At 36.7% G+C, this 27,956-nt stretch overlaps 1 protein-coding gene and 1 long non-coding RNA gene across 7 annotated transcripts in view; both read right to left on the minus strand.

The window, feature by feature from the left end:
• The window catches only part of LOC122135357, a 39,789-nt gene extending 25,878 nt beyond the window's left edge, over nt 1-13,911 (minus strand). Inside the window, exon 1 of the long non-coding RNA XR_006153463.1 lies at nt 13,632-13,911. This is a non-coding gene — a long non-coding RNA (uncharacterized LOC122135357). The remainder of the gene's footprint in view (nt 1-13,631) is intronic.
• A 2,466-nt stretch (nt 13,912-16,377) lies between these two features.
• Nucleotides 16,378-27,395, minus strand: LOC109068793 (hepatocyte nuclear factor 4-gamma-like). Of its 6 annotated transcripts, none has more exons than XM_042714379.1 (11): nt 27,320-27,363; nt 27,185-27,234; nt 21,676-21,844; nt 21,199-21,293; nt 20,283-20,389; nt 19,616-19,774; nt 18,676-18,763; nt 18,445-18,597; nt 18,113-18,349; nt 17,163-17,276; nt 16,378-16,929 (listed from the first exon to the last, which is right to left on the minus strand). In XM_042714379.1, exons 1-11 carry the CDS (start codon nt 27,355-27,357, stop codon nt 16,796-16,798), a joined length of 1,344 nt encoding a protein of 447 aa, XP_042570313.1. In that variant the 5' UTR covers nt 27,358-27,363; the 3' UTR covers nt 16,378-16,795. The 6 variants fall into 6 exon arrangements, with proteins under 6 accessions (XP_042570313.1, XP_042570314.1, XP_042570316.1 ...); XM_042714380.1 differs by lacking the exon at nt 27,320-27,363 and adding an exon at nt 26,997-27,081 and having other exon boundaries at nt 27,185-27,299; XM_042714382.1 differs by lacking the exon at nt 27,185-27,234 and having other exon boundaries at nt 27,320-27,395.
• Nucleotides 27,396-27,956: the final 561 nt, after the last annotated feature.

Raw genomic sequence — 27,956 nt, forward strand, 5'->3', positions numbered from 1 at the left:
TTTAAAATGAATAAATAAAAGTGATAAATAAATGCATTTCTTCACGGTTCATAAACATATTTAACACTACATTAACAGTGTAAGGATTTGCTAAAAGCCATTTAAAATAAATGCTTTATAAAAGGCAGAACAAAAAAAAGTGAACAATACTACTACTAATAATAATAATATCCCATTTTTTAAATATAAATATTTAAATACAGTTTTTTAGTTTATTTAATCATCACCATGTTTATCACTACAAAGAAACATTTATACCATACGCTAGGAAGATACGACCCTCAGTTATGCCACAACCACTTGACGTCTCTATTCAGAGAGCAGTGTTGTAAATAATTACACACAATTAGCACTTAATTAATAAGGCTGAAACAAAGACACAGCTCCCCTGGCGCATTTTTTCAGCTTGAGGAAAACACAGCCTTGCTGCTGTTAACAATATGCCATCTGTTTCCAAATCCGAACCCTGGAAGCTCCGTTCTGTGATAATATGGCATGTTGAAACAGTAATCGCCCCCTTGGGCCGACATAATTACGACTCCATGTTAATCACCTAACAATTAGCAGCCATCAGTTCCAAGGGGCAATCAATGAATTAGAGACTCTCCCACATGTTCAGTGTTGTTCTGCTCATTTAAAAAGCAAGCAGCCCTCCAGACTGACACCTTCTGTGCACAGAATAAGAAGTCATTTGCACTTGTACCAATTAAGATTACTAATATCCAATTGTGAATTGAAGCACCTTTCACACCTTTGTGGTGTTGATTTTTTTTTTTCCCACTCACTTTTTTCATTTCTTCTCCTGCTTTTGTCCACAATGTTTTTGCGAGGAATAATTCTCAATATTTGACTCTCCTCCATCATCATTCTCCTCATATTAGAGCCATTTATTATAAATAATACTGTACAATTTGATTTGAACAAAACTATTGAACCAGGTGCAGCCCTGAAACTGATCTTCATCCCTATTGTGTTCCATTCGTTTTGATCAACAATATTAAAAACAATCCAAATACGAAAGCATGCCATCAATCATGTCGCAAATACATCTCCATAAGTGGCACACGTCAAGCTGTATGGCTAAAAATTTGCACATTCAAAACATACAGCACACTGCTGAGATTCACGTCACTCGGGTTTGTTAATCGACGATAAGAAGCCAGATTCAGTTTGTACATGTGGTTTCTTTCCCTGCAGAGTGCTAGACTTTAGAAGCAAGGTAAAATTTTAAAAGACCACTTATTATTTCACATTAGGAGCCTTAATTCAATTGCAACCCTGACTGTCCTTTATTCCTTTCATTATTCTTTATATTGCACAGATGTTATTACTGTGCAGATGGCCACCTTCCCTTATTACTGCACTATATGGCTGCAGCCACATGCATGAATTGATGTGTGAGATGGAAATATTATACATCCGCAATATATACCGGGTGACACTGTAATGCATATAGGGGGGTAAACATACACGGTCCTCCATATTCATGCCTAACCTGCTCTTTTTTCCCCCATTCAGCTGAATAATCAGCAGAGGGTTTGGGAGTCAGGTGCCAGACCCTATAACTGGGGCAGGGGGCTAATTTAAATGTCAGCCTCAACATCACCAAAAAGTACCTATAGCAATCACTGAAAGGTTAAATAGGTTTTCTGTCTTGTTCTTAATTTGCTGAAATTGCGAAATCAATACCTGCAGTTGTAGTCACAGCTTCTTGTTTTACTGCTTTAAGATAAAGTCTACAGGAAGGCAATCTTCACTTCCAATTTGCAATGTTCAGCATCAGGGTGCCTCTTATCAGTGCTTTTAAAAAGCAGCTGTCCGGTCTAACTGCTGTGCCGACACACTCCATGACGCGGGACCTTAAAAACACCTTGAGCTGACAGGAAGATGATATGTACATTAATACACACACTACCAGAAAGAGTCCCTAAAATCATTTGAATTAAAGCATGTTGTGTGTTTTATTTTTCTCTAAGCACTTCATAGAGATTTACACATTCTTTATAAACCTCTGTTTCTTTAGAGTACATTACAAACAACTGTTCATTAGGCTCAGGAGCTACAGGGAAACCAAGGATAAAGGGCACAGCCTTAACGCAGAGTCCCCATACGGTTCACTGGATATATATGTGCGTGTGTGTGTATGTGTGTGTGTGTGTGTGTGTGTGTGTGTGTGTGTGTGTGTGTGTGTGTGTGTGTGTGTGTGTGTGTCATCTTTGTCTGCACATAAAACACAAATTTCGCCCTCAGAACACAGCTGGTTTCAGTTCTACATGTGAAAAGGCACAGAAAGCTTGATTTACGGAAAGCTGACATTCATGTGCTCGGTTCTTAAGCCGTTCTTGCCGTGTGAAGCATTTAGTGTAAGTGTTTTAGCATTATGCTAATGAAGCTTTGGGAAGTGTGTGTTCATTTAGCTTGTTTTTAAGGCCCTTTCAGATCTTTTGTCTCAGTGTGGGCACTGTTAATCCATCTTAAAACCTCTTTTTAATCTCGCTTTCATTAGTGGAGATAACTGCAGAATGCCACCTTTGTGGCTTTTGGATTTGATTGTGGGTTGGTCATATATATATTAAAAAAAAAACAGTAATATTAATAGCCTTGGACTGCAATCAGAGGGCTCTGGGGACTTTTGCATTTTATTGCAGAAATAATTTGACATGTTCTAAAACAGATTAAAGAAAATTTAATCTGGATATTAAGAACATTATATCCTAAAGTTTAGGGTCAGAGCTGGTACAGACAGGAAGAAATCCACAGAAATTAGAAATGGATTTGATTAGGGCAAACTGTAGATTTAAGAACTATAAGGGGGTGGGCAGCATTATTATTATTATTATCATCATCATCATCATCATTCAAGCCTGGCTTGGAAACTACAGTGAGCCTTTTCTGTGAATTTTACAATTTTGTGATGTCCTAATTTGTTCTGAATCATGTTACTCAAAAAGCAGATTTAGTGAAGAAATAAATAGCAACCAACGAAACATCATTTTCAGAGTAATTTACATTTCTGTTTCATTTATCATAAAATACACTTATAATCTTAAATTCATTAATGCCCTCTCATCGACACAAATAGTTCAAACAGTTGCGCTCGTCACTTTCAAGATCTGAAGAAATTGTGGTTAAAGAATGCCTTGTTTACAATTTCCCATTAGGAAAAAAAGGTTCAAGAAGTTAATTTCTTGTCTCATGCCGACAATTGTAATGCTTGGGGAAACACTGCCATCTATTGGTCATGCAAAAAACAACATGTTAGAGGGTTACCTATTGAAAATGCATAGGAAAACATGCAAATGGCCTACATGTTAAGTAACAGAGCTCCTTGGGGTGTGTGCAACACATATTGCATGCACATTTCAGCCTTAAAAACAGCTCAGCACAGTTCTTGCTGCATGGCACGGTGGAACCAATGACAGTTTTATGTCTGTAAAGAGACATTAAATACACTGAGACCCAAACAGCCACAACTTTACTGCTTTTTAAACCCTTTATAAAGAAATGCAAGAGCTACAAGTGAGAAGTGTTGGTTTAAAATTAGCAGATATGGTTAATTTCAATAAGCCACACTACAGTAAGTTAGTTTAAAAGTCACTATACAAATAAGCATTTGTCGCAGGCCACATCATATGGAAGTAGTCTTCAAATGAAGGGTGTAGTAATACTTTAAGAATAATCTAAGGATTACTGCAAAAATGAGCAGTTAACTGTAAAATAAGTCTCTCCACACTGGCGGTGTGATTATACTTAATCCCTGTAGTTAGGTGTTTTGAATTTCCATATTCACACACACGTTCCAAGACAAAAAGGTAAAGGAAGAAGAGGAGGGTGACAGCGTGGAGGTAGTAGCCAAAATGTCTGCCGCACCTTTTATTGAAGCGTATGAAAGGAGCTGAAGGAAACCCACACCCTGTTTTCATTAACCTCATGTCAACCACAGAGAAAGAGGGTGAGGGAGAGGGGGAGAGAAAGAGAGAGGATGCATTTTCTTTCCTTTTTACCTATATGCTTTATATTACAGCATGCAGCTGGGAACCTAAGCCAGAAAGGACCTTTTAATGTTTTTTTTTTCCTTTTGGTCCCTTAGGGGGAAAAAAAGGTTTCATTTAAAAAGATTTTAAAAGCTTGGTTGGAAAAAACATTTGGTACCTTCTTCTGGTTCAAATCAAAAATACATTTTAAAAAAGATTTTAAAAGCTTGTGTGTATAATTTATTTTGTTCATTTTTATGGTGTGTGAATACAATTTTAAACCGAAAAACAATTAATAATATTATTGGTAATTGCATACATGTAAATCCAGTTGTATATATTAATTTAAATTTAAAATCATACACAAAAAAAGGACAATTTAGCATTTTTCATCAGATCAAGTTCAAACACAAAACTGCATTTTCCCAGTCCATAATAAACAATTATGTAATGATCTCTTATTCCATCTGTTTTCACTTAACATATTTGCAAAACATCTCTGAATATGACTAAACAAAAGATATTTTTTGAATTTGTGGTGCTTGTGAAAACAAAACCAGATGTTTCTGTGAGAAGGAGTGGAACGGAATAAAATTTACACATTTAAATAAAATATATATCATAGTACTTTAGTAGGTGTGCGTGCATATGAATTTGGAAATGGAAGGATTGTGTCACTCACTCATGGATGTTGCATAAAACTATTCTATTATACAGTATATTAACAACATGTAAATACAGTATTTTGTATAAAATCATGCAGCATTAAAATAAAAAATAAAAAAATACAAAGCATTGAACACTAAAAAGGCAAATTACAAATGACTACATTCCTAGCAAGTGCCCTCATCAGAATGCAAATAGAAACGGCGTGGGTAAAGATGAAGAGAATCAGAGCACAGGAAATGTGCATGTCGATCAAGCCGCTACGAGCAGCTGACTGACATTGTGTTTGTTAAAGCCCTGTGAGCGGTGAGAGCAAGCATGGCTTATTACCATGTAGCATCCAACGCTAAGACTCAGCTTGAGGAAAGTGCGCTCTAACAGGCGCAAGACCCCCTCAGCAGAACATTTCAGCTTATACACATCACTGCCCCGAACGAGCATCAGCAACCCAATGAAGCCTCTGCCAGGAAATTACATTGCTTAATGATCATTTGACTGCGATTGTCACACACATCACTCTGTGCTCATGCAAATGTGCACTCTTGGCTGGCCAATGGCAGATACTAACACTGCCCCACACGTGATTAAAGATGATGGATCTCCCTGGTTGATTACCAACACCAACAAAAAAAAAAAAAAAAAAAAGAGAGAGAGACCCCCCAATTGTAAATCTATTCGCCCTAAACGTCAGCCAGCGTGACTCACTCGCACTTATAAAAGGAGAATTAACACAGGGAGATTAAGTTGAAGGAAATAACAGGGCGCCTCCTGTATATTACAATGGGCAGTCAGTACCCCCTGAGCTACAACAATACATCCCTCATCAGGAACGGCGCAGAATTACAAGCACATGGAATTACTAAAGCAGCACTCCAAACTCTGACACAGCAGTAACCGACAGCAACCACCATTTAACCCAAATTACACGCACACTGCAAGCAACCACGGAGATGAGATAGTACAACAACCACACGGCACGAGGGTTCATGCAATATTTTGGCAACTCGCTGATTGAAATATGACAGAGAGAGAGAGATGACATATTTAAAAATATTTACCAGAACATTTCCGTCTTCTGAACCGCCCTATTTCACTGTGTTTGAGCGAGTGTGTGCGAGCGCCTGCATGTGTCTGGGGTTGAGCTAGCCTCGTCTTGGACCGGGGAAAAAGCAGACGGGGGATAAGACAAGTGTGGTGTGTGTATGAAGCCGTGGCCCCGAGTCGCATGACCCACAGTGATGTTTCAGGAGCCAGTCAGTGACCTTCCGCTCTTTCTATGATTAATTCCCTCTGCCTTGTGCTCAGCTGGCCCCCAAAACTGTCCCCAAAAATGTCACATTTGCACAAATAAAACTTGAGGTTTAGTTTTTTGTCAATTCAATTCAAATAAAATAAACACAAAACAATGTGTATATGTAGATTGGATGTGCATTTATAGTTGGGAAGGGAACAGAAATTGAAAAATCTAGAGGAAGAAAAAGCAGCCAGTCAGTCAAAATGGAGGTGTGCAGAAGGGAAGCCATTACAAATATTCTCTTTTTTTCTCCAACCAGAGATTCTTCTCCTCCACGGCACGGCGATTCTCATATTCTGACAAACTGAATTACTATTCATTTACTTTCTTTTGTGATTATGTGCTGGACAGCGAAATTTGGGGGGCTGTGAATGCAAATTTTTTTTCTTCCCCCTCTCGTCTGACACCATGACAGCAGCCTCTGCCGTCACAAGGGCAAAGTGGGGAGAGGAGCAATCTAGCATCCAGGGATATGAATTTCTGATCAGTGGCGGGTCGGCTGCTCCTACCGCAGGCTTACAGTAATCCTATTGGACAGCCAGCTCTGATGAAGACAGGGAGAGGGCCACCACAATGGTACAGTGGCGAGAATCTCGCTGTAATTTAAAGTCACGTGTTTTGAGCACCACGCATCGCGTAAGGAAGACCAACAAGGAGTGATTTAACCGCTGGAATGGTTATGTAGATTGTGCTGACCCGTCCTACACACCCATTTTCACCGCTTCCATTGTTTATATTAGCTCTTGGTCAAACTTGCTCGCCTGATGCGCTGTTTAACAAACATTTTAATGCGCCCCCTCGGGCCTGCGTTGATTAATGAACTTGGGTTTGATTCCATTCATGAGGAAACACTAGTATTGGTTCATGTATAATGTGGGAAAGTGATGCAGGTTGGGTGGGAAATAACGAATCGTGAATATTTTAATTAGTTTGGGTATTCATGCATACATTTACGAAAAAGAAAAATGGGTTTCGAGTGGGTTTTTGGGTGGAAATCCAGCCCGCTCTGGGAAGAGGGTCCAAATGGCCATGGGATTCGTTGAGCAAACATGAGCGCAACAAAGTTGACCAAGACCAGCAGCTGTTAGCCCAAGACAGACAGAGCACATTCTTATAAAGGTCATGAATCTGGGCTGTGTGGACACATGACCAAACGAATTTCGCAAATGTTATTGTACAGGATGACCCACGTGGGGTAAGGTGTGCCTCAATCTGCCCTAGAGGACAAAGAAGCCTGTAACAAAAGTGGAAATTTATACATTCTACAGACTACTGGATCCCACTACATGAGACCAAAAAATAAAAAAATAAAAAAGACAAAAACCATGGCATTCTGAAGATTCTAACACAAATAAATATTTAATATTCACTACTTCAAGGTCACTATTAATCAAATACGAAAACTTGACATTGATCATGTGACACTTAGTACAGACGGTCAAATGTTCTATTTAAACACTAGATGTTCTTTGGATCATTATGATGAAGATCATGATCAACAGGTTTTACACAAACTTTTACTGTATACAAATTTATGTAGCTCAAGTGCTGTTGTTAAGAGATAAGCTAAAAATTCATGTTAACTGTCGATTTAAATTTTCATTCAAATTGTTACAGTAAATATTTGTTAAATGAAATATAAAAGTAGTAATATTCCTAATAATATTAAAAATATGCAGCATATATCTGACTAATTAAGTTTTTACACAAATGTTTCTTGATCACCAAATCAGCATATTAGAACGATTTCTGAAGTAGAAATCATGTGACACTCAAAACTAAAGTAACTAATAACTGCAGAAAATTCATCTTTGCCATCAAAGGGGAATATTTTAAATATAGTTTTTTTTTATTTTGTTATTATTTTTATATTTTTGTGTATTGTTTGAAAAAATTAGGAAATATATATTTTTTTTATTTAAATTTAAGAAAATAAATTAAGAGATAAAAAAGGAAGAAAATAAAAGAAAAACCTTAATTAGCAACAAAGATCTCCATGTGAAAGCCCCTGAGTAAAATGTTAACCAACTCTGAAGCACTATGGAACTGAATCAAAATTAAACCCATTCACACTCCCATACTTAAACCTATCACACCAGCATATACAGTATATATTATATATATATATATGTGTGTGTGTGTGTATATACATATATATATGTGTTTGTGTGTGTGTGTGTGTGTGTGTGTGTGTGTGTGTGTATAATTTTTTGTGTTGTTTTGTTTTTGTAAGATTTTAATTTTGGTATTACTAGCAGAGAAAAACAATATTCATTTATCAGAACTCAGAATTGAAACACACCCTTCTACATTAGCTCAAGATGACATAGCAACAAAAGGCTGCTCCACAAAAGAATATGCGCTGACCCACATGGTAAAAACACACAAAACATGACAGCTTATTGTTCCACCATAACTAAAAACCCAAGTCTTTGCCCTAAAACTGCTTTTGTGGGGATTTTAATGACGGGGAAGTCTTCCACACAGAATGAATAATGAATGAAGCATTTGATTTTGGAGGCAGAGTCTGGGTTCCTGTACTATAAAGGATATTGTGGAGAGAGTGTGGCAGTTGAAAAGCATGAATACCCAGGCGGGGGCAGAGGGGGCAGCGGAATCAGCAGAGTTTGCTTGAGCAAATTAATTCACCTGAGTACTGTGAAGGCGAGAAGCTCGCAATATTAACAGGGCTCTTATTGTAATTGCATGATTACGGTGCACCCGGACACCACATAAAACCATTATTTTGGTATTTTTACACACATATTTGATCAAAGCTGGCTGACATGTTTATATATTTATGCATTTGTTGGTTTTCAAACCCACAGAGTTGACCAGAAACGATGATGTCACTCGGGCAGAGGGCAACGGCGGCCCAATCAGACGCTACAATCCCCCCTGCAGCTTCTGCACGCCTTTCCTCATAACCGCAGGAGCAGCTGATTTACAATATGGAAACGAATTGTTCCAGATCTTCTCTCGCAAGGGGGAACCAATATTGAAGGAGGTTAAAGAAATGAGATTAAGGACCAGGCCCCATGCCCCACCACCACAAGATTGGGCCCGGGGATAGGCACATGCATTAGACTGATGAAAGGGAGGCTGCTGATCAGAGCTCTGAGATGAACACTTGTTCAAAAAAAAGAGCCTGATGGAAAAATAGAAAGAGAGAGAGAGAGAGAGAGAAAGAGATGACAACATCTGTGAGGTAATGAAAGCGCATTGTGTCGTGCTAGATTGTATGGAGGCAACTAATCAGATCTCAGAGGGTAGAAGGGTGCCGGTGTCGTTCGCTGGGTTCTTCCTGCTATTGTCGTGATGGACCGGCCTTCACTACGAGGCCTTTGCTTGATGATGAGTGTCTCACACATAAGGGGTTATGGGAAGTTCACATGAATGAATGAAGTCCATTCCGAGGTGTGCGATGAGAGAGCAACACAACCGGTGTTTTCAATTTACAGCTCGGGCCAAAGAAACGTACATCTGCGAAAGAAAGACGAGGAAAAAAGCCCCAAAAATGCTTCCCGCAGAGGTGGCCTGCAAATACAGTGAAGAATGTGGTGGGATTTCTCCAGAATGTGCCAAGATGAATTGTGGGATCGGGGTTGTGTTTTAAAAACATTAGTCAAATTTTATGGTCAGGAACTTTACTTAAACTCAGTCGCGTTGTGAGGAGAAACATCCTCACATATGTTGGACCTCTGTTTACGTGCCGATTCTAGATGGGAACTGCAAGCACCTCAGAACTCGAATTACCGCAAGCGTCCATGCAGCCAAGTCTAAAATAACCAGCATCACCTCATTATGCCGTAGGTGGGCAGAATTATGACTGCTGGCAAATTAAGTTGTTACATGTGTGCCGTGTTGAAATATGGAGTGCAAATAGATGCAGCGAGGCAAAGTCGCAGAAGCGTTTGACTTTATCAGGAGACATGCTGGGTACCAATCTCTCTCTGCCAGGCAGGTCATTTACCTCCAGAGCACACTCTGCAGTATTGAAGCAGTCATGACTATCTGTCCCAGACACATGCCTGACAGAGCACCATGCTAAATGCACAAATGCATTTAAAATGCACCTTGCATTTTTCCCCCAGACACACACACACGAGGGTTCTAAAGGGGCAAAATGCAGCATGCATCTGAATATTGTATTAGTCTGGGACTGTGTTGCATCTCAATTAACAGGCTTAAAAAAAAAAAACACCCAATGATGTAGCAAACAGTCTCACAGATCACACAGGAAAGTGCAATGCTAAAGTGCAATGGAATTCACACATATGAATACTTGAATACATCTCAGAATTACAATTAATTTTCATATATTTGAGGGGTAAAGTGCAATGGAATTAAAAAATATGAATAATTGAATAATTGTTAGAATTACAATTATCATTAAAGTTACCAAGGTCAAACAAAAAAAAATCAGATAAAATTTCTTGACCAATTCGTATCAACAATCAGTAAGTCTAGTAAAATACAATTATAATTAGTTATTATTTCATTATTAAATTTTAATAAAATAATAATAATAAAAATACTACACTAGCATTCAAACATTTTGAGCCAGTAAAGTTCTTTCCTTTTTTTTTTTTATTAATAATTTTAGGATGCAATGAATAGTTCAAGTGTGAGATTTTAAATAAATGCTGTTCCTTTGAAAATGAATAAATGTTTCTTGAGCTCCAAATCAGTATATCAGAATGATTTCTGAAGGATCATGTGACACCGAAAACTACTGAAAAGTCAGTATTATAAAATATATTCAAACAGAAAACAGTTAATATTATTTTTACTGTATTTTTGATCAAATAAATGCAGCCTTGGTGACTTCAAGAGACTTCAACATTTGATTAAATGAATAAATTTACCTGTGAAATGTACACAAATCTTGTCAAACTTTTGAATGGTAGAATGATAAAATAAAATAAGAGAGAAAGAGAGAGAGAGAAAAAAAGAGAAAGAGAGAGAATAATGATTATAATATAATGTCCACTCACATGTATTCAAGTGGTAAGAGCAAAATACTACTTTTACTTTAAGGTTATACCACATGACATTAAATGACATCAAAACCATAGGAAATCATCATGAATACAAAGAGCACATTAGATTACTTATTATCTTTATAGTGGACCCTTATATACCACTGACCCATATATGAATCAAACACAAACAACACAAAACCACTAAGTGCAGTATCTAAACCACACGAGTTAATGACACCATAAAGGAGATGAAAAGGACATAAAGGACATAATCAACGAGTTGGACCACATCTCTGTTTGTTCCTTCACCAAGTAAATAATAAAGGGTGTATTATTCTGCATGGAATAATGCTAATAGAAATGTCCTCATCAAATGTTGTCTATCAGGGATATAATGAGAGTTGCATTATTCCAGCAGGGTGGAAGGTAATGAACTTAAATTCATTTACAATGATTATTCAGGGGAGGGGGGGGGAATGCAAGGAAGGCTATAATTTCAAGGTGTGTGGAATGATCGGCTATCCGTTTCCCTTATTTCCAGAAGACGCCTGTGGAGCAGTTTGCCGCGGCACGGTGCCCCGCAGAGAGCAACACATCAGTCTAGTCAGCAGGGAGTCATCATCATTTTCTTTTTGATTAACGATTCCCCAACTAAATATGATAGAATAGGATGGTAAGCACATTATTTGAAATTAAATAACTCACAAAACTTTGGCTGCATTTGAGTGTTGTCACTTAAGAGACAAACATCAAACAGAGTCTTAATTTAAGAGTATTAAAGTTCAGAGTATTAAATTAAGTATTAATAGGAGGAAATTCCAGATAACAGTGGCCACATTCCATTTGCTATGAAATAAAATAAAATAAAAAAATACCTAAAGATAAACTCTAATTATTTTGCTCATAAATTAGGCTTTGCAAGTATAGAGAAAGCCATTGTGCCTGTGAAATTAATTTCTTATACTATTTGTGAGTACATTTCACAATTATTCAAATTTCCAAAAGGGCTGAAACACTTCCTTTAGTGGAGAGAGTGATTTTCTACACTTGACTTCCTGTTATAATCAAGGTCTTTCTAACCTGATAACTGAAGGTTACGCCTCGGTGAATAATTCAGTAAGGCACGAAAACTCTGGCGGCATGGAGAGCACTAATCTTATATAGTCACAGTAAAGGATATTAGGGAACAATTGCCAAAAGTGACACATCTAATAGAGAAAGATTACTCTGCGCTACATCAATTTGATTTGAATTGAATACATTTCATGAGCATTTTCTGCTGTGCCGCACGGGCATAATGCAAGAACGCAAGGTGTCAGAGAAGGCCAGGAACAGTCGGCCATTCTCAGACTAAACCCACATTTATGAAATTCCTCAAAGGGAGGGTGCAACGCTGATGAGAGAAACCAGCATTTCAGCCCATCCTAAATGGCTTTACCACGTTCTTTTTCCAAAGCAATACTGCGGTTTAATCAGGTAAGACATGCAGGCAATGAAAAAAGGTGGAAATCATTAAAGTTCCAAATGCATCCCTTCAATGCTGGGAGCCACAGAAAAAATTCTGTTGATCTGGAGAGGAATTATGGGTAAAAAGTGTGGCTGAAAAATGATGGGGCGCAATCTTTACCCTTAATCCCTCATTGAGTGGCAAGCTGGTCCCCAGCCTGACAGACGCCATTAATTTTAAACTGTACTTACATTACCAAGTCTATGCGTGTGGTGATTTTTTTTTTTTTTTTTTTTTTTGCTCTCTTTCTCTCTCTCTCTCTCTCTTTCCTTTGCTTGAACCTTGATCCTGAAAAGGTTGCGATGTCAGCCTACCCTGAATTCAAGCCCACCGCAGCTAATAGACCAGCATTCATTCATTTTAAATGGAGAGCGGAGTTAATCAAAAATATTCCCTGGTGGCACAAATAAATGAACACGCTATCAACAAACGCTTTATTAAACAACCCAGCGTGGAACACTTAAGCTAAGAGTCTTGAAGGCAGCTGCAATTCTGATCCACGTTTGCATACGTTATAAAATAAAAGATCAAGTGAGATTTGTGGAGACTCTTGCTAGAAATTCCTCACAATAAGAACCATCACTACAGTAGCTGCACTTACAATGCGCCTTTAATGACACCTAGTGGACAATTTTTGTAATTTGATTTAATGGTGCTTCACATATCAACTAAGCAATGCAACTTTATATTCAAGTACTAGTATCAACTGAAACTAAAACACATTAGTGTCTATTTAGTTGCAAAGTAGAAAACTATAACGATTCTAATAGCTTAGCAATAAGTATGATATTTGAAAAAGTATCCCACAGTATTCAATGAGGGGGGAAATGCTATATTAACCAGCAATTTAATACTTAGGATAGTGACTAGTAGATGCAAAATAATAGCATTTAATAAATATACTAAATATTTCCTAGTCGCTATTGCAATAATTATAAAAAAGCAATTGAAAAAGTTGAAACTGAAAAAAAAAAAACATTCCTTATTGTCAGCAATTATAAATATATCACCATTTATATACTAATTAGAGGAATAAATGTAAAATATTCAGTGAAATATTCATTCATGTTGCTATAGAAACACATTATATAATTTCAGACGTTTACTAACGTATATGACCAGAATAGAGTGTCGAGGTAAACACTGTAAACATTACGGATTACAGGATCCAAAGAAAAATGATACAATAACAAACAGTAGCTCACCTTCGCGGTCTTTCCACAATGAAGCTGGAGAATGCGTCATTTTGGGGTAAATTTCATATTCTTATTTCAATATTTATCCGACTATCATATAAATTTGTATATGTGAAATGTATTAGGCCTAATTAATTAATAATCAAGCAGGCCTCAGGCCAATTCCGTCGTGAAATTTAATGCCATGTGCCAGCTATGCAAGTTATTAAGAATAAAATATACTTAATCAATTTTTAATCAATTTAAATTTTATGTTATGCATTTACCAAATGTATATTTGTTTGTTTAAGAAAATAAAATTAATTGCGATTAGTGGACCAAGTTGCCTTCTGAGGCCCCGCCCACAACTGACAAGTCAACAAGTCACCGTTTGTTTATTATTTGGTTCATTATACAGCGTTTCATAATCTTTTTTATAGTTATACAACTCTATCATTTAGGTTCCATTAAAATGATATTATATAATTCAGTATAAACGTAGGCCTATTATTAAATTTATTAACATACAGTAAAAAAAAAAAAAATATTCTGCTATGAGTGTTATTCGAATAAATCAATACACCAGATACATTTATTTTCTTTGATTTTTTTATTAAATAAATTAATAAATTGTGTTTGTTTGTTTGTTTGTTTTTGTTGGAAATCACTTTCCTAAAATATTATTTCTAATACTAAAAATCTACTAATTCTAAAAAATATGACATAAAAAATGTACATGAAACATCCCCAAATCAAAATTTTCTCTCATATAAGAGATGAAAAGAGCCTGAGACCTTGCCAAATCAAAGCAGGGGTTTAAAGGGCAGCACTGCAACAGAAGCCGTCTCTAGTCTGGAAGTGTCATTATGCAAACAAATGATGGTTCTACACCAGAAAAGGGAGAAAAATTCCTCGTATTCTGCTTGTCGGCGATGTGGATTACAATCACTCTGAGTATCCTCGCTGTCATGAATGTCAAGGTGTAGTGTGTGAGAGTTTCCTTCACCAGAAAGGTGAAGAACAGATATGCTTATTCCATCCACTCCACATTGCTCAGAGGAGGCTTACCGAGCCTTAATACCACACCGTCACACAAAGCTGAATGCCTCAGAAGAGATGTGTGCCTTGAATACCAAGATAATGTTTTGTATACAAATAAGTGCATTCAGCCTTGTGCGCTTGTTCATTAAAGATCACTGGATGCTCAGCCTTCTCCCGTCAAGCTTGCCGTTTAACCCCATCGAGCTGCCACTCCATTATGGAGTTGATTGGAGGGTTTGCAATGTTTATCTTAGCTTGCTCACTCTCTATTTCCACTTCCTCCAAGCTCTCCCGCAGTATAATAGACAGCTACTACTGACGGAAGCATCCGACTCATCTGCCCCCAGGCCTTGTGCACTTACACCTAGTGATATCAGATTGCTTTCTGGAAAATCATCCAAACAGGGCACACTCCAAAACTTATTACAGCTTCCCATGAACGCCGTGGTACTGACAACATGGACTTCACCTGCACCAAATGCTGTTGTTTAGATGCCGAAAATAGCCTGATTTGATGTGTTTTCGAATGAGCCTACTGTTCTTGCTCTTTCTCCGTCTGTCTGCCTCTCATTTGGAGGTGATGAGGTGGCAGAGATTCACGATATGTCAGAGAGCAGCTCCGTTTCACCGAGCTCAGATGAGATGTTATGATCATCTGCTTTCCCATCTCAGCTTCGTCGTTTTGTTATAATTGCATACATTCCATATATAGCTCGCAGTGGCTTTTCACTTTCAGGGTTTGCTTTAGAAAACTGACAAAAGTTGCAAAAAGGGATGCACTGTATAAGCATTAGGTCCCATCTGTCGTTTTATGCTTCATATTTATATGGCTCCCACATGAATCACCTGTATGAATGTACTGTTGCCTTTGCATGCAGGGTCTATTGACATTTGCCAGGATATGCCTTCTAGTTGTAATGCAAGTGACATTTTGATATTTACATGAAAAACTTTTAAAATGCAATGTCAGTATTTAGTATAAACTACATCAAGAAGCTCCTCTTGCCATTAAAAAGTTAACACATTCTGATATATTAATGAAGTAACCTTATTTTACTAAGTAGCCATTTAGCAGATGCTTTTATCCAACATTTGCCGGGGCAACCTTGATTTATAAAGTCATATATTTGTAAACTAAAACACACTACCATTCAAAAGTTTGGGGTCTGTAACAAATATTTGACTTAATTATTTTTAATTTAAACTAATATAAAATTAAATAAAGAATCCAATGTATCATGGTTTCCACAACAATTAAACAGCACAAGTGTTAATATTACAGCACAAGCAATAATATTTCACAATATTATCCGTTTTACTGTATTTTTGATTCAGTAGCTTTAAATTTAAATGTAATGTCCGATGGGTAATGAACTTTTAGCAAAAAATAATCTTCTTTATTATTCTATTATTATTTTTTTTTTCTTTTTAATTCTTCACAAAATAATATATCAAACTTTAATTGCTGGAAATACTGCAGACCCCCTGTTGAAGAAACTTGTTTTACTGAATAAAACTGTTAATGCTTTCCTAAAAGTAGCAGATTGAGCACAGCATGAGTTACATTTATCTTGCAATATATAGAGATGTTGAGAGAGAGAGAGAGAGAGAGAGAGAGATAGATAGATAGATAGATAGATAGATAGATAGATAGATAGATAGATAGATAGATAGATAGATAAAATTTAAGTCGTAACAAATTAATCCGTACGTTAAAAAAAATAAACTCAGGCACTAAGAGCATTTATTTATTGTGTTTAAGGTCACATTTTCAAACTAAAATTAAAATCTCTTTAGAGTTGCATAGTATAATTTTGTTAATAAATTATATCTTGACTTTTTATTAATACAAAAATGTTGATAAGTACCTTGTAACTGATGATAATTTGTTATTAATAAACAAATATTGTCCACATTTACTAAGTTACCAGCGGTAGGCTGATACAAGGAGAAACCCAGGTCTGCCAGCATGACAGATGCTTTAATGAAATACATTTTTCAATTAGTGGTGATCCACTTTAGGATAAATTTGGAATTTGTTTGAAAAGTTCCCTTTTTGATCAGATAAATATTTTGCACTGGATGTGGGGAAGGGCATAACTCACACAATTTACACATATACAAACATACAGTGACTGTAGCAGATAGCAGACTCAAAGGGGAGGCTCAGGAGAGGGTCTGTTTGGCATGGGCTGTGGCTGGAGCAGGAGAGCCGGGCTGCCGGGGGGCTGGTAGGCCTCCTGGTTCTGTCCTGAAGTGGGAGATGGAATGGGGGTATCTGGGGAAGCTGAAGAAAACGAAACAGAAGCCAAAGCTATACAAACCCATAAAAAGCTATAGAATGTATTTTGTGTAGCTTGGAATAATGAGCAAATGATTCAAATCAGGGTTATTATCATTAACTAAAACTAAACCTAAACCGCTTCACTGATTCATTTTTATTTCTCACCAATGTCCGATGTCTGGTTTTTAAACCACTGCCTATATTTAGGAACAGATAAATAAAAGACTATGTCTTACCCATCTGCTGTGAGTGTGCAGGTCCTGGGATGGAGCTAATGACTATGGTCTGTCCCATTACTGGAACCTGAGGGTGACCATTGTGATGTAAGTGAGGTTGCTCTGTGGTCAGACCTGCAAAAACAATTAAATAAATAAATTGCAGAGGTGGATTAATGTGGCATTTCCCTACACAAAATTCCATACATAAAAAAATATAACGTTACAATAATGATCTATATTTTGAGTAGTTAGGTCAGATTTGGTGGGAAATTTTAAGTTCACCTAATTCATCTGAGCCTGTTTACTTCATGTCCAAAAGTAAAGAAAAGAAAATCTGCTTACTACTGTTGCATATATGCTACTTCCAGTTTACAACCACAGATGGCAATAGAGACACCAAAGTTATATAATGCACAAAGTGCACATAATATTACACCTCTCTTTAAAGTCTCGATGTAATGAAAACAGAATGCTGCAGGCTGCAAATTTTAATTTAGCAAAATTTAACAAAATGTGTGAGAATCATAAACTTTTTTGGTCACAGAGCTTATTTTCTATAATAATCCAAAAGCCAGTGGTAAAATTCATTGTTTTTTTTCTTCTTATGTGACGCTTACTTTCAGCTTGGCCTACAAAAATATGTTATCACTTGGTTCTATCCACTGGCTGTTGATTAGATTCAAGCTGATAATAGTGAAGTTAGCCTTAGCAAGCACAAGTCTGCCCTAGTCAAGTAAAGCTGCTCCAGAATTAATGTCTTAATATGGTATAGTAATACAGCAAATGCATCATTTTGCCTCATCATTTTACATCATTTTGCAGTATAATATGCAGTATTATAAGAGAAAGATTAAGCAGACTAGTTTCCGAATAATCTCTCTGCTTTCACCTAGTTTAAAAAATGATCATGAAGCATTTTTTTTCGGCTCCAAAAGCCACTGAAATTGAATGCTTCACCTCATACTCACCCCCAAGAAGCATCTCCTGCAGCAGGTTATCTATCTTGGCAAGACCGAATAGCTTGATAAACTGTAGCTGCTCAATCATCTGCCAGGTTATGCTTTGCAGAGTAGGAAGCAGCAGCAAAAGCTCCCCAAATCGCCCACGCGAGTCATACTGCCGGTCATTAATGTAGTCTTCCAGACTCATTTGAACCTGATAGCGCATCGCCTTGATCTTAGAGGGGTCTCTTAAGCTTTTGGCATCTGTAAGTAAAAAAAAACATAGATGGTAAAATGTATGGCTGTGTTTTATGATTGATACTGGGTGTTAAATGAATGTTCGGTTTCATTCGTTATACCAGGGTCGAAGAACACAATGGCCTTTAGAGCTGCATATTCATTCTCGTCAATTTGGATGTCCTGGAAGGGAAGAACCAGTTCATCCAAGACTCGGTCAGATACACGACCTATTTCTGGCTCAGGGCAGTTTCGATGGACAATGCAGCCATTTCCTGCATGGAGAATGGAAATCTGTCTATCTACAGTATAATTATGTTGAATGTATGTTGAAAATAACTATTAGAAGTTACCTAGAAGCAAGAGGTCTTTGTATGGCATTGACCTCTTAGCCACGCCAAGCAGAAGATGCTCCCCAGCATGAGCTCGTAATAAACTAACCTGGAAAAAAATAAGGCCTGGTTTAACATGTTTCTGTAAAATACAATGAAATGAATGTCTGCTATACTATAATGAAATAAAAAAAAAATATAAGTTTTAGGCTGGTAAGATTTTTTATGTTTTTGAAAGAAGTCTCTAATGCACAACAAGGCTGTATTTATTTGATAAAAAAGTACAGTAAAAAAAAAAAAAAGTAATATTGTAAATGTTATTTCTTTTTTATATATATATATATATATATTTTATGTATGATATATGTGAATGTGAATGCAAAGCTGAATTTTCAGAAGCCATTACTCCAGTTATCACCGTCAATAATTTCATTTCATTTTCTCAGAACATTTTAATTGGAATTAGAAAAGCTTGATTTTTAGAAACACTGTGTAGTTACAGTCTCTACCAGCAGGTGCCCTGCTAATTGGTTGACTGCATGTGTCCAAAAATCAAAATCAAAAAATAGTATAATGCAAAATGAGTAATTAATTTTGGTCCGGAAGAAAAAGACTGCAAATTTTTAGTGCATAAAAAACAATGCTTAAATATTATTTCATCAATTTTTACTGTTTATAGTATGCTAGTGTATTACTAAAGACCTCAAATCTTACAGACATGGAGTAAATGATATTTTTTTTTTATTCTTTCAGCTCATATTTATACATTTGAAGGTTCAATAACAATAAATGCAAGGGGAAAAATCTGAAATTTAGAGCAACACAGACAGCATGCTAAATGGAGGCTAAACTGAGTCAGCCATGAGAATAGCAAATATTGAGCTTCAGTGAACGGCCCTGCAATTTAACCCAAGGGCCTCCCCAATTAGCACTGCCAGTGTTGCTTTCCAACAGCCATTACCTGGTCATCAAGTGGCAATTCGCCGAAGGCTGGGATGTATTTAGCCCACTCTACCAGAACAAGCAGCTGTTGCTTCATAGATTCACAGACGTCACTGATAGTGGCTGATTTTTTCTCTGAAACATCAGCAGGGCCCGTTTGGCTGGCGGCGTTGATCTGCTGGGAGACAAACCAGAGAAGAACCGAATTTACCATGTCCTCTAAAAATGCTTTCACACAGGCTGTTACCTCTCTCTCAGAATAAATTCATGCAGGTACTCATGCAGATAATTAGAAATGTTGATGTCACAGACTGATGCTTAAAGAAAGCAGCGCTCAGTTGTTATTTATCTCTCACTGTCATTAATAACTACAGAGCAGAACTTCATCAGAGTTGCTGTAATGAAACCTCTCTTCCATATTTTATCAGCCCTGTTGGTTAATTTTTGTTTTTGGTGACTATTTATCTCTAGCATAATGCATTAAAACCCTACACCTTTGCTTTAATTGACAATCATAGAAATGATTTATTGCTCAAAAGCAATAAATGTTACTGCTGCAGATACCGTAACTATATGCATGTTTTTTTCCGTGTCTCTGCCCTTTTCTGCTGATACTCTCTTTCTTTTTGTGTGTGTGTGTGTGAGAGAGGGAGAGCGTTTCGATTAACCTTGATAGGACAGGTTACCTGCTGCGAGAGAGCTTCAGCATGAGCCAGGGCCGTGATTGGTGGCAGGTCATGTGAGTCTTGTATGTTCCTCCTCGAGCTGATACGGTCCCGCTCATTTTGCACGGCTGCAAACAAGCACAAACAATTTTGCTGATTAGTGAGCTAATAACGGTTAAGAGTAATTACTGTTTAGCCAAGATTATGGGTGTGTTTCTCAAGTTTATTTACAGAAAATCTCACACATTGGCCAAACGAAGCATTCATTGTCATCTATTTTAACGTAATTAAACGTAAAACACTGCATTGGGAAAATTTACAAGCCATAAATATTTCCTACTGGCAATGTTACTGTATTTTGCATTACTTTTAAATGTTTTGGAATACAATTTTTATTTTTGAATATTTCTTAAATAAACACTTTTCTTTATCAAAATGGATCTTTTGTAACCTTTCTATAAATTATATTGTTGATGTGTGATTTTTCTCATATCTAGACTTTTGACTGGAAGACCAGTTTTCAGTCTATGAATACCAGCTTCGTCACCCAGGTAAACCACCTTAAACCAGCTTAGACTGGTAAACCATGTAAGGCTGGTTTCTGCAATTTTTTAGGAAACAATAGTGACAAATTAAAAAATAATGCCGTGCAAATCCCTGCCTAAGCTAGAGGTAAAACTTTAACTGACTGCAGTCCTGAACAACGTGTACGCACGGAAAGTGAGGTGGAGAGCACATGATCGTCCATCATAAAAGTCTAAGCCAAGGTTATACATCCAATAAACTATACATCCTTGTGTAATCAGGGCAAGTTTTATGGCATCATCCATTTTACTCTCTTGAGTTCCCTCTTCCTTGTTACTCCATGAGCTATCTGTTTGAAACTGTGGGAAAAGGGAGTATTTGTGGGGGAAAAGTATGCATATAAAATGTTTACCTTCTTTCTTCATTCCAGCTCGAAAGCATTTGTGAAGTCTGCAGAAACGGCACTGGTTCCTTTTGTCTTTATCAACAACACATTGACGATTAAACCTGCCCAAAAGTAAAAATAAATAAATATGGATCCTTATAAGGACCATATTAACATCTCAGCAATAAATCTATTAAAAATGTTCTCAGTCGTGAAACTGATAACTCACAAATACAGTTTAAGTACTAAAAGTACAAAAACTGAAATAAAAAGTAAACTAATTAAGTAAATTATTAAATAAATAAATAAGCTAAACTAAAATGAAAACAAAATATATTTTAAAAATATATTTAAAAATATAATTAAAAAGTATATAAACAAAATATAACAATTAATAAATATTATAATAATATATAAATAGCACTAAACACATTTTCTTAGGATTTTCAATCCACAATATTCATTTTATAATGGAAACATCTCAGCTGGATGAGTGTGAGGTACCTGCAGGAGTAGACGTGACTCTTTCTGATGCTCCGGCGGAAGAAGCCTTTGCATCCATCACAGCTGGAGGCGCCATAATGTTTACCTGTGGCTTTATCACCACAGATTGCACAGTTGGAGCTCACGCCATTTTCTGCTTGACTGATGTTTGGCTCTGTCGGCATGTTTTCTGTGAAAAACAACATGGACAGTCAAGACTGGGATCATCGCACATAATGTTACTGCCACCTGAACACCTTGGTTTGAGTTGCAACAACAGTTCAGTCAAGTGAGGGCTTGATGAATCACTTGGGTGGCTCATTCATAAAAGGTTTTAGATCATTTAAAATACAGAATCACGCCCATTGTACATCCAAAATGTTAAATAGTGGGAATCTACTGCTGCTAAGCTTCTAGATGCTAAGCTAAGCATGCTAATTCAAGTTAGGCTAACAAACAAAGAGCCTAGTGAGTCTCTTAAAGCAACAGCACCATGCGTCTATCAAATCTCAGCCTTTTTACTCAGTCTCTCAATGATAACAACTAATGAGGAGAATGAGGAAGAATTCTGCATAAGTGAACAAAGGATGCTCATCCTAAAAGACCTTCTAATGCAACAGAGAGCGGCACCCTTCTGTTCATAGACCAGGATGAAAAATCAATCATTCCTTTGTGCATCCAAAATCATAACATTTCAACAAAAGAAATGCAGCAGGGGACTTTAGCCTTTTATGCACTGAGACTGATTGGAGCTTCCCGCTGTTGTAGGACAGACTTAATTAGGATTAGCTTCTGTTTTATCGCATGGATAGATATTCAGTGGAGATTGACATCTCGTGGATAAATGTTAATGTGGCTTGAAAGCAATCTCTTCTGATTCAGTATATTCCCAAAGTGATTCCTTTTCATTTCAGAATAAAACATAATTCGAACGCAAAGGGCACGTGTGGTTGCAGAGAGCAATTTCATCTGGTCGGCTTTCGTACATCTGCAGAGCATGTTTTGAAGAATTTAGTTTCAGAGTAAAGTGATAAAGAACTTACACTTGAAAACAAAAATCAGCTGGCATTCAATTTCAACACATTCACAGAATTATGGGTTTAATTAAAGAAAAAGTTCTCCAAAAACAAATGAACATTCTGTCATTGTTTACTCACCATCATGTTGTTCCAAACCTGTATGACATTTATGATTTTCTTCTGCAAATATTTGGAAAAATATTGGTAGCCAAACAGTTTTAGTTACCATTGACAACTTGGACAAAAAAACATTTGAGACATTTCTCAAAATATCTTCTTTTGTGTTTCCCAGAATACAGAAAATGTATGTTTTGGAATGATATGAAAGTGAGTAAATGATGACAGAATATTAATTTGTGGGTGCACTCTTCCTTTAAGCACAAGAAAGCTAAAGAATGCCAAGATGTGCATACAAATTAGCCAAACGCAGTCCATCCAAACACTTTCCTACAATATCAAATGTATGCAAACATTTGCTTGTAAATATCAGCTCAAAACATGAATTTTGCTTATACTCATGTAACGGAGGCCAGCGAGTAGGTGCTGTGCAGGTAAACCTCACTCCCCTGATCTCAAGAGACGCACTAGCGACTGACGCTAGTGGCTGCAGTCATTTAGCTTCCTTGTTAGTGCGTCCGCCTCCCATGCCGGAGACTTGGGTTCGAGGCCCACTCGGAGCGAGTACGAGGTGTGGCGGTGAGGACCCGGGAGAGAGGGGTTACATTGGTGCCGTGACCCGGATGGGAGTGAGGTTTAAGGGGGTGAGTGTAACGGAGGCCAGCGAGTAGGTGCTGTGCAGGTAAACCTCACTCCCCTGATCTCAGAGAGACGCGCTAGTGGCTGCAGTCATTTAGCCTCCTTGTTAATGTGTCCGCCTCCCATCCCGGAGACCCGGGTTCGAGGCCCACTCGGAGCGAGTACGAGGTGTGGTGGTTTTTGGTCATAATTTAATTGTGTGCAATCCATTTAAATCTGTTTAATGTATTTTTTTCATTTGCATATAGTTTGGAATCAATTAATGTAGATGTAAGCACACAAAGCACATTTGGTTAATTTTTACTACTACCAGTACTACTACTAGTTAGTATTTAACTGCAGCAGATTAATTCTAGCCAGTATGACAGATCTAATTTTATCAGGTTTACTCTGTTCTATTTCCACTGCATAAGGTATTTGGGTAAAGTTTACTGATTATTTTAGGAAAATCCAACTGAATTAAGTTCAGCCAAAGAATTTTTGTCTAGCTGTCCATCTGCATGCCTAAGATTGTGCGTTTACCTTTAAATAGTTTGTATTCCAGTTATTTTATGGCCTTTCTCTATCTCTGTGTTTTGATGTACTATAAAGAACTGTAAAGATAACTGGGAAATCTCTTCAGCAATTTTTATTCATGCAGCATTAGGTTAATGGAGAACCAAAGTGGATAAATCACATCAGATTGTAGTGATGTAATTGGGCCAGTCTAAAAGAGTTGCTCTATCCATAGTGTACCTTTGAGTAACACATTTCCCACAATGCTCCAGGGTGACTGTCCCTTTATTTAATGTATAAAAATACAAAATAACATCACAGGACAAACATCATTTCATGCTTCAGAATGAATTCTTATTGCTTTGAATTAACTTTGCAGTTGTACAAAATATTACAAATTTACACCTAAATGTATCCCATTTTGTCCTACTTTCCCAACCTATGAACCCACGGAGATCCCACTCTCTAATGCCGAGACTCAGAACTCTTTTCTCAGGATTTGACCGAAACCCTCTGTTGAATTTTAAACCGAATGGAAAGACTTTCAAAATAGTTAGCTAACAATTATCTCCTTTAGGTTGAGGTGAATGATTCTTCTGGAACCAATCATTCCAGACAGTTCAGACCGCTTTTAAACCAGCCATAACACGGCATCCGTCCCCTGCAGACACGTCTGAGACAGTCATAATAAGCCAAATTAACACCCAGATCAATAATAATAATAATAATAATCTTTATTTGTATATAGCGCCTTTAAGGCAGCTTCTCATGACACTTTACATAATAAAACAAACAGATAAAAATACAACACATGCAGAACATCAGTTATAATCACTAATTCAGTTAGCATTTTAGTAACAACACTATAGCAAACACAGACTTCAAGCAGAATGATCATCTGTGTATTAGTACAAGCAGCAACGTCTACCCCATCTGCAACATTTAAAGTACTTAAAAACACATATTTTGGACAAAATGCACAGCACTCACCACCACAATAAAGCACTTCTGCATTCTCAAAGCCCAATGTGCTATAGGTCGGGTCCAGGCCCTCGCAGTAATTGGCTACATCCATGTCTAACAAGGATTTAGGAACAGGAGTTGGTGAAAACTTCATCCCTGCCTGACTATCTCTACTTAAAGTCGTCCCGGGACAGTGTCTCTTGGAGAGAGAACTGAGGGCAGCCTTAGGTTGACCATCTCTTTAGAATGCTGATTTGTCATCTTCTAAGACAAGGGAGGAGCTTTGGCCAAGACTCCTCACCTCCTTGAACAGAACTTATCTTCTCACCTTATCCTATACTTATCAGAAGGATGAAGAGATAACAGTATTCGTTTCAGAAAGTAACACAAGGTTTTACTGGTGCAGCCAAACCAACAGGGCCTATTCTCAGGCAAAATGACATTCTTACCCAAAACTGTTCTATTGTAAATCAGTGGTGGTTTTTAATTGGTCAAATAAATGTACAAAAATGTAAAAAATAAAATAAAATAAATCAGTTCCAGAATTCTGTTGCAATTATCGAATTATTATAGACATAATTTACATTCGTCTGACACCAATTCTGTTTTGCATGTTAACGTTTATTTAAATTAGAATAAATATTTGATTGTAATATTCTGAATCTATGTGTCATTGATGAGCCATTCTTCTAAGAGTTTATTTATTCACTCTCATTTCCTTCCAAACATACACTGTAAAAATGATTTTTCAAAGATGTAAAAAATAAACAAAGAGAAGGTTTTACAAAATTATTATTATCTTTCTATTTCTAAATGTCACATTTAATTCAGTGTCACTAGCCATTTCTTTGTAAGTAATAGAGAATTTTATTAGTAATTTAGTAGTGAATATTTTTAGTAAATTATACTTATACTGATATTTTTGTGTATATTGCTTTTTTGTTGCACATAAAAAATAAAGTAATATATTACAAACAATATTCACTAAGAAATTGCCCTTTTTTTCTTTTTTTTTTTTTTGGCCATACAAGTCAATGGGGTCCAAATGTTTTATTTTTGTTATTTTGACCCCAGAACAAATAAATGCATACGAGTTTGGAATGACATGAGGGTAAACTATCTTTTTAAGAGTTAAAAAAAATATATTGATTATAAATAAATAAAAACAAAAATAAGACACATTACTGCAGCTATTAATTAAATATTTTGCTATTTGGTTTCTTTAAGAGTTTGTAAGATTTTAAAAGATCTGTGATTTTACAAGTACTGTGTTTTCTGTACATAATATTGCCTTGGGGTGCAATTTAATAAACTAGAAAGTCAAACAGAATAGCACCATTGCTGTACAAGCAGTGACCATAACAAAAAAAAGGATAAAGGGATGAAAAATATTAAACAGAATAAAGGATTTGAAGTTAGATTCAGTAAGCGCAGGGATAATCTGAGGCCACATCACACAGGTTACATTTTAACTTCACTCCAACAAACAATGTTTTAAATGAGGAAGTGCTCACATGCTCACGTGATAAGAGTATTGGTAGGTGAGGCCATTCATGCCATCTATTTTCAATAACATTACACCTCAATATCAGCTCCGATGCAGAAAGATGAATGCTGTACTTAAAATCACATTGCATGATACTCCCTACATTACTAACCAGTTGATCTATCATACCACTTCAACAGTAAAATAAATTCAAGTTCAAACTAGAATTGTTTAAAAGTAAAATATCACCCCATAACTGTGAAAAACTCACAGTATCAAGGCAGTACATTCAGTTTTACATAAAAGAGTCCATTAATGTCACTTCTACACAGGCACCTGAAATAACTACGACCTGACCTAAATTATATAAAAGCATATTTGTAATGTAAAACGCGACATTTTATAGTATTACATTAACAAAGTAAATATAATTGTGACAGAATAAATATTTTAAAACATTCTTTCAGCAATATTGGCTATGAAATACGAAATATAGCCTAGCCTAAGCACTGCTTATTTGTTTTCACGAAATAAAATATCAGAAAATATACAAATCCTGACTTTTTTCTATATGAGTCACCTTCACATATAATAATAATAATAAAACACACATAGAGACTAACCTAAATTAAGGAATGCTGACGTCACACCTGCACGAGCGATACTTTCTTTATCCGTCAAAATGTTGTAGCAAGGACTTCTTTAAGACTGCATATCCAGACAAAAGGTAGGAATAAACGTTTTAACGGATTTCTTTCGCCTTTAACTGACCCACAATTTAATGACCGCAACTCCAAGCTATCTGTCTTACCTTCTCCACGTTCAACAAGATTTGCATTAATCCACCAAAACCCAAACGCCCTGTGTCAAAAATGTATGCTAATAAATATGATATTTAGGCTTTTATAGAGAGCAAATGAAGTGTTTGACATGTCAAAATCCTTACATTGGATAATACTTTTGGTGGTGTTGGGGGAGCCTCATTAGATCGATTTACTAAACAAACTGAAAGTTGGGTGGAGATGTTAAACAGTAACTAGCCCCAATAAAACACACGACATGAATCGTTTTGCCTGTGCGTGGGTTCACACTGTAAAGAACACGGACAAAAGAAGCCTAAAGTCTAGGAGGAATATCATAAATATGTAACAGACACTTTTGTGCGCCTACTTATAAACACTGGTTGAGCCCTAATGGCTCAACTCCTAGTTTTACAGAAATACCGTTTTACCTCAGATCGGGTCTTTCACGTTCTCCACAATTTTATCAGAAGAGGGCGCCAAATCTCTATTTTCCTCTCTCTTTCAATGAAAGGTCAGACATCGTTTGGTCATTGTCTTATCACTGAACATAAAACCATATTTAAAACTCATATATTTAAATCATCGAGTGGTTTCATTTCTGCACGAGTCTAAAATCGTCCCCAAAAATGAAACCAACTGACGCGAGTTATTGGCTAAAAATGTGAAAAACCTAAAAATAAAACCTAGAGAGATAAACGTAATAGAGAACACAAAAGAGTGTGGTCATTTTAGTTCATCGTGACTCATTCTGCACTACTCTGATGTTTATGCAGACAGTTA

Source organism: Cyprinus carpio, chromosome A24, assembly GCF_018340385.1.
Source record: "Cyprinus carpio isolate SPL01 chromosome A24, ASM1834038v1, whole genome shotgun sequence".
In the NCBI taxonomy this organism is placed as follows: Eukaryota; Metazoa; Chordata; class Actinopteri; order Cypriniformes; family Cyprinidae; genus Cyprinus; species Cyprinus carpio.

Bases quoted from the DNA above. Each gene is read 5' to 3' on its own strand.
- LOC109068793 (XM_042714378.1), bottom strand. From the start codon at position 25,041: ATGAAGTTTTCACCAACTCCTGTTCCTAAATCCTTGTTAGACATGGAT. The intron at 19,775-20,282 runs GTAACCTGTCCT...TTTGTCTCCCAG, and splicing joins CTGAAGCTCTCTCGCAGCAG to CAGATCAACGCCGCCAGCCA. The intron at 18,350-18,444 runs GTATAACGAATG...TTTTACTTACAG, and splicing joins CATTGTGTTCTTCGACCCTG to ATGCCAAAAGCTTAAGAGAC.